This window comes from Cibotium barometz, chromosome 38 (assembly GCF_041138505.1).
Source record: "Cibotium barometz isolate CiBa-2024 chromosome 38, ASM4113850v1, whole genome shotgun sequence".
Taxonomy (NCBI): Eukaryota; Viridiplantae; Streptophyta; class Polypodiopsida; order Cyatheales; family Cibotiaceae; genus Cibotium; species Cibotium barometz.
The window spans coordinates 21,549,822-21,557,671 of record NC_141083.1 but is presented as its reverse complement, the minus strand read 5'-3'; the positions used below and the strand labels follow the sequence as shown (position 1 = coordinate 21,557,671).

Sequence of the window (7,850 nt, the reverse complement as noted above, 5' to 3'; positions counted from 1 at the left end):
TAGTCTAACGAAGCCTCTTGATAAGATCAAAATAAATCAAAGGTTGTGAACCTTAGAGTATTAGCACATATTAAAGTAAACTCTCACTTGCATGACAATCATATCTTACTGATTTGTTGTGACAATTTGGATTATCTGGACTTGGTGTGACACCCATTGTAAACATGTGCTTTTACTTTAACTCTTCCAATTTCTTTAAAAATATGCACTGAACCTTATGTCTTGCATATAATAATAGTTTGTTATTGCTGATACATTCCTAGTTGTGTGTGAGCTACACCCTTCATGTGTGTAAGCTATAGATCCTTGTACTTGCATTTTGTTACATGAAAGATTGCATTTCTTCATTGTCGGGAGTATTAGGCAATCTAGCTATCGACTCCGATTCCTTTTAAGAGGAACCACATATGCAAACTCAGCATGTGATCTTAACTTTGAAAACATGGAACTATAACTTTAAAATCCAAAGAAGTCTTAGAGAAGGAAGCATTGCCTAAAGGTAATTAGCATAGATAGTAGCATTCCATCGGTGCTTCAATTCATCCATACAGGGAAAGCATAAGCATCAATCCATACAAGATAAAAGGCATAGTGAGAGACAGTGCTGCTATAAACCATCTGGCAAAACTACAAACCAAAAGCCTCAAGACTGGCAATGCCAGCTCTTCTGCCGAGTCCTAGCCGCGTTAGCCTGACTACTACACCTCAGCAGCAAAGATAACTTGAATATAATTTTTTAAAATACCTTTAGATTCGAAATCCTAAGAACCTGATCACGACCTGACCTTGTTAGGTTGGCCATAAGCTCACCCAACAGAGGCTGGGCAAGTCTGATACAGTGTCCCTACCAGCACTACTATAGAGGAGGTAGCATTGTCTAAAAGTTATTACTTGGATAATAGAATCACATCAGTGCTTCAATACAAAGGAAACTATATACAAGGAACGCATAAGCATCCATTAAGATAAAAATAAGGCATAGCGTTCTAAACCATCTGGCAAAACTACACATCAAAGAACTCAAGACTGGCATAGCGTTCTACGCCATCTGGCAAAACTAAAAATCAAAGAACTCAAGACTGGCAATGCCAGCTCTTCCACGGAGTCCCAGCCTCAGTAGGCTGACTTCTCAACCTCAACAACAAAAATAACTTAGATATAACTTTAGACTTGAGATCAAGAATCGCAAAAGCCTGAAAGCATTAGAAACGGCTTGACCTTGTCAGGCTGACCATACGCCCAGTTCCATCTGACTGGCCACCACGAATAGAAGCTGGGCCGGTCTGATAAGGTGTCCTACCAACACTACTGTATGCATCTTGGTACCTTGTGCTTTGGAACACAGAATTGTAGGCATTACTACCACGGTACACTCCCTGGTTAGAGCGAGAATCCCTGAAAGTACTTCCACCACCTGCACGCATACTTTTTCCTTGCCCAGATCTCCCAGCATTGTAGCCAGACCGCCCACCACCGGCAGCATATCCTGTATAACCACCTTGCTTCCCTTGTCCATAAGAAAAGTCACCTTGCCAGCGACCAGTGGTAACACCAGCATAATCTTGATTTTCCTTGCGTCTTCCACTTTGAGGCAGTCCTTCCAGACTACCACCTGTGTGAGCCTCATATGCCTTCTCATTGCTCTCTACGAGCACTGACAGCTTTTCAGCAAATTGGGCAGCTAGAGCTTGCAGCCTTGTAGGCTCAACATTATGAGTGACAATACAGCGGGTTGGCTGATCCCAGCTTGCAAGCAGCTCTTCAGCAATCATCATTTTACTTACAATACTGTGAACATGAGGTTCTGATAGATCAAACATCTTCATGAGCTGGTCCAGACTAAGTGCATCATAATATGATGAGTAGGTGAACAAGTAAGTGCGCAGAGCTTCTTCCTGAATCTTACTTTTCAGCATTTCCAGCACATAGTCTTTTTTGGAAAGTAACTTCCATGCGTCAAGGCCCAGAACTACCTCCACTGCCTTCTCCCAGTCGCCTTTACTTAGGGCTCGTGTGGCAGCCATGACATGATCTCGCACATTCTCAGGTGGGCCTGTAAAAGTTTGCCTCTCGTTTATGTCGACAAGCCGGCGAAAATTCTTACTGATAACCTTTCTCTTTGGGTCATGGACATTTGCTGCCATATTTGGCACCTCCAGCAACATGGCAGAGATGAGATGCACAGCTTCAAGCAATTCAAGATTGATGTGCATGTGAAATGGCATCTGCCTCCGCCTTTCCAACTTTTCCTGCATCAAGAAACAAGCATGTGATAAACCTGACAGTGCTATGTCTAAACATTCATTCAAAGTGATATTTCAAGAAGACTTATAGAGGTCATTTTCAAGACATTAGATCCAACTGCAAATAACAGCTCAAAGTAAAGGTTCAGGATATCAACACAAAAACGCACCTGCTCAGGAGTTTTTTCTTGATATCGACTCTGAGAAACTCCTTGGGCAAGCAGCTCTTTAATTCTTCCACCAGCATACAGCTCAGACAAGCAACCATGTGCCTCTGAGATAAGGGAAGCCCGAAAAGCACAGAGGCCTAGCTGAGCCATAGCTCGATTAAATAATATCTGAGTGGAGATGTCCATGTGTTGAACACTATCTTGCAGGTGACTCATCAACAGCAGATCTCTTGCTGTGTGAAAATCTTCAGAGATGGCATGATGGTAGATGTCACAGAGCATAGCCCTTGCCTTAGTGCGCTCATCGCCGACTTTGTATATAAGAGACACAAGCTGGTCCATTAAACTTCTGCTGAGCTCTGGGAAGGAAGGCTGTCGTGGTACAACTTCTGCTATTGATACAAATGGAGGAGGCCCCTTCACGTCAGCTGCAGCCTTCAGCTCCAACTTGCTTTCTTCATCAGACTCACCCTCTCCATCTTCAGCATTGTCATTCACTGAATCTCGTGTCTGCGACTCTGCAAGCTTTCGCATTGCTTCATACACTGCTTGAGGCTTGTAGTACACATGCTCAAGTCTTCTAAGTGCCACCCTTGCAGCAGCCTTCATATCACCTGTATGATCCAGATACTCCTGCACATTCTGGGCAAGAACCATGAAGAGGGGCTCATCCCTTAACCTCTCAACATAATCCTTAGTATGAGGATCAATAAACTGGAGACTCTTAAAGAGCTCATCATCAATCCTTTCAAGAAAGGCCACCACATTTCCCCACACATGAATGGGACCAGCATGGTCCGCACCCTTCTGCGTCTCATTTTCCATTTCAGGATCTGTGGTATCTCCCAATACAATGTTTGGGTACCGTGCAAGTATATCCAATATCACCAGGACATTTTGGACACACTTCTTCCAGACAAGGATAGGCATGTGAGTGCTGAGGCTTGGATTCACATCAAACTGAGCTGACACAACGTGCATCATGACCTCCAGCTTCTGAGCAGGCGTCTTTGCAACTCTCAATAGATAAGTCAGCTGCTCAACCTGCTCTGATCGGTCTGTTCCTTTCCGACCTCTGGCCGCAATGATCTCTTTCACCTTCTTATCTACCATATCCCATGAAATCTCGCTCGGATCTTTTGCAAACTGTTTGTCCATAAACTTTTCCTTCTTGGTTCTCTGCTTCTCCCAGCCTCCATCTTCTCCAGTGCCTTCACCTTCTTCTTCATCCTCAGAATCAGAATAGCCGGCAATCTTTCCAGGCTCCTCATCGCTATATTCAACCTCTGATTCATCATCATCATCCTCATCACCCTTGTCCTCTTCAACCTCTGACTCAGGATTTTCCCTAAACTTCTCAATCTCATCTTCATAAAGCTTGTTGTTTTTCTTCAGCTTCTGCTTCATGTAGTTCAGAGCCTTGGCATTACTTGGACTCATTTTCTTCTTTGCATCTTTGTTTGCCAGGGCTTGGGCCAGAAAATCCTCTAGCATGACAAGAGCTTTGATATAGAGGCGAGGAGCAGCCTCTGATTCCGTGACTCGAATCACCTTCTCTAATTGTTTGTTAACCTTATCAAAATTCTCCTGAATACTTACCCAGTCATTAATCTTCATGGAGTTCTTGATCTGCTCCACTGTATGGGACATTTCCTCAAAACGTTTGTCCTTCGCAGATCGGACCACTCGCCGCTGATCATCAGAATCATCGCTATCACTTTCATTCTGTCTCAAGTACCTTGAAGCCGCAGCCACCTCAGACCCACCATCCTGACCGGGGGCTTGGATGTCATCTTCAACATCACTCTCTTCATCTTCGGATTCGCTGTCTCCCTGCAGAAAAAAAAAAAAAAAAGAGATAAGCCAGCATATCAAGAAAGCCGGCACTCTCCATCACACATCTTTCCTAGGACAAAACATCCCCAGATTTCTCCACAAACATCAAGGCAAGCATCAGAAACTAGCTTGAGATCAGAGACATCGTAAATGCCAAGAACTTTCCCAGCAGACACAAAGTGAGTCCAGCAAGATTAAGAGACACTTCTATTAAATAAAATAAAATCATACAAAGGGAGATCTCAACCAATCGGGGACACTATGCTGCCATAAAATCACAGCCTTTGGGGCATTCATGTTTTTGACACCCAATGTATTTGTAGTCTATGGAGTGACATCATTCATACTCTTTTGGCCACTTGGCCCTGTATACAGGGATCTTCTAGAGCTTCGCAAACAAAACACAACATATTTATGAGAGAGTGGAACCATGGTGTTTTCTTCTCCTCCACTCCTACGTTAATGGTCAAGTGTTTTGCAAAACCCCTGGGCCTCCCGGAAGTTACAAGCCCCCAAGTAATATAGATAGGATCACTCCTCAATCTGCCTAAGAGTTGAGCTATAGATACCCAAATCCTTTACACTCCTTTGCACTCCCATAAGGAATGATACACTGTCTCAGATGGAGTTGGGCAACTAGGACAAGAGCGGTCCACGCCAAAAATAGATCTCCACTCGGTGGTGGGAAACCCATTACGTTGACACAACCAGAAGAAGTAGAATAACTGGCTCCTCTTGTACAAGTGCCAAAATCTCCTCTTTATGGGGGGTGTAATGTCATATGCTTCCCAGTGCCATTCTTTAGGTCTATCCAAGCATGAGCAACTTGGCATTAGCACAGTGTAAAGAAAGGTATGCTCCTCATGGGTTCCATTCCCAGTCACCAAGGTCCCAACAAACTTTTTTCTGGAAGAAAGTCTGACATCTTTGTGTGTACGGCATGAACAAGAGCACGAGCCGTGCAATGGAAAATAGACCACATCAAAGACATCAAGAGCTCTCTCCGCCATAGTTTCCGGCAGACATGATTCAGGCGGTTGCATCAGAACACATCAGGTTACAGTAAACTTTCTCCAGCAGAAATCACAGAAACATTGAGCAGAGCGATCCCCTTTCTGTGTGAAATATGACCGACGGAAACCGAAGGAAACGGCACATTACCCGGCAGTAACACAGAACATGGGAACGCACGGACAGTTAAAACCTTCGTTTAGTCTGACAGCCAAGGGAAGTCGATGTACTTACGTGTTGAGTCCAGAAACGGGACGCCATAGCTGCAGAGCTCGAGTGTCTGCAGATCTGCTCGAGGGTACCAAACTACTAGCAAACACAACCTGCAGAAGAGCTTAGGGTTTTCTTAATATGGTGTCAATTATAGTGACCAGTTTTTAAAACTTCAATACACACTCAGCTCTCTCTCTGTGTCTCTCTATATATATACATATATATATATTGTGAAATGGCGGACACATCAGCAATTAGTCAGCGCGCAACAATGAGTCATCAGTCAGTTACAGCAGGTCTAGCAGTTAGATGAGAATTCTTGATGTACACATCTACTATTTAAAGACATTAGGGGACTCGAGTTTTGGGCATTATCTAAGCGCTCTCTCTCTCTCTCTCTTTTACATTGCCTCTGTGGAGCACAGCACAGTGAACTGCGTAACGTAGGCACGTTACAGTGGTGGAGACGCTAGGCCTCTTTCCCTCTACTCCACATTTACACTTCACAGCATGAGCTGCCACACATCTCCCTCCCCTCCATAATCCAATCACACCACCCTACGAGGATGCTTCCATGCATCCCGAATTTCCTTTAGACACAAACCAAATGCCCTTACAACAAATGTTTAACCCCATTTCTTCCCTACTTCTACAAGTAAACCATACAAACCAATCTTTAGTCAAATTCCTAACAAACCACAAGTTTAGCCATTACAAATCAGACCCCAAAGTACGCCCAAAAACTTTCGCTAGGCTACCTACATAAGACATTTAAACATGGCTCGAGACCATTTCAAAAATGTATGTAGTTACCATAACTGGTCTGATGACAGAAAAGCACTGGAAGCAAGAACCTTTCTAGAAGGAATTGCCGCGACGTGGTTTGTTCAACAATCAGAATAAGTAAAGTCAAATTGGCACGTAATTAAACAATTATTAATTCAGAGCTTCGCTCGACAAAACTTCACACAATCAACCCTTTAACAACTTCAAACTCTCCAACAAAAAACAAACGAACCTGTAGCCCAATTTGCAGTCAAGCTTAATCAACTGTTACTGCTGCGAGCAGACCCAACAATGTCTAAAGAAATGAAGTTTTTCTTTTTATGGCCAACATTGCAACACGACATCTCCGGGCAAGTTCATGATCAAGGACCAACATCCTTCCATGAGGCAATTCAAATAGCCCAAAGAATAGAAGTAAATGTGAATTTAGAAGTATCCTCTTACATCCCAAACCAACATCCAAAACCACAGTTTGAAAGTCCAACCCCCATGGAGATTGACATACAGAACACCCACAAAGTGCCAACTTCCAACAAAGGACGCACATGGGAGATCGAAATGTTTTTACTGCAACAAATCAAGAAATATTGTCGTAAGCGACAAAGAACTCAAATTCAGGGAGAAGACACATCAACACTAGGCGCGCTTCCACAAAACGTCTAAGCGAATAGTTGACGGGAGCAACACATTTACACATATAAGCTACTGCTAAGTCTTCTGGTCAAACGCTATGCTCGACGATGGTCTATGCTGACCACCATCCGATAGAAGCACTTCTAGACTCAGGGAGTATATCTCTTCAATCAGTAGTCAATTAGCAAATAAACTTAATCTCCTCTTAGCACAACTCAGCCCATTTCAATTTTGTTTGGGGACAATAAGCAACTTTACCAAACATCAACTATAGCCTCTTTATCTTTCACAATGTTTTGCCTAGCCAGATTTTCCCAATGACCTTAGGATGCAACTAGTTTATAAAAACAAGGGCCAAATTAGATTTCAACAAAACAACTTATTACCTATCCCTCTTTTATAATCTGGTTCAGCAAATGAATTTCAATGTTTTCAATTAGATAACCAACCCTTTGTAGATACAAAAACAAGAACACAAGATATTCAAAAAATAAATAAAAAATCCACGATTTAGTCAATCCTTCTACAACACCATCAATGATAAACTTACCAATTTCCCATGAAATCATGACAGGAGATTCATGACCCATAAAGATGGCCATCAAACGAAGGTCCCCCAAAGAATTCTCAAACATCAAATGAAGCAATGCATGACAAGCTAATGACAAGAATAATCATGCCATCATCATGTGATTGGGCATCAAAAGCTCATCTAGTTAAGAAGGACAATGAGCAATATAGATTTGGCATTGACTTCAACCTCCTCAACAACATCACACAACATGACCTTTACCCCCTCCTAAGGCTTGACAACCTGCTCGATGATCTAGGTAAATCCAAGTATTTCACATCCCTAGATCTAGCTTCACGGTACTCGCAAATCCCCCCTCAACTAACAAGATGCACACAAAACAACGTTCGTAAGTGGGGAACTTTGAAGTTCAAATTTACAGGATTT

The 7,850-nt window shown here is 42.9% G+C and overlaps 1 protein-coding gene and 1 pseudogene across 1 annotated transcript; one reads left to right on the top strand and one right to left on the bottom strand.

Annotated features, from left to right (window-relative positions):
• Positions 1-937: 937 nt before the first annotated feature.
• LOC147616471 (eukaryotic translation initiation factor 3 subunit C-like) lies at positions 938-5,949 on the bottom strand. Its single transcript, XM_086777539.1, has 3 exons — positions 5,495-5,949; positions 2,414-4,246; positions 938-2,249 (listed from the first exon to the last, which is right to left on the bottom strand). The coding sequence occupies exons 1-3, from the start codon at positions 5,519-5,521 to the stop codon at positions 1,203-1,205; spliced, it is 2,907 nt and encodes a 968-aa protein (XP_086633665.1). The 5' UTR covers positions 5,522-5,949; the 3' UTR covers positions 938-1,202.
• Positions 5,950-6,017: 68 nt separating this feature from the next.
• On the top strand, positions 6,018-6,922 carry LOC147616470 (uncharacterized; annotated as a pseudogene).
• Positions 6,923-7,850: the final 928 nt, after the last annotated feature.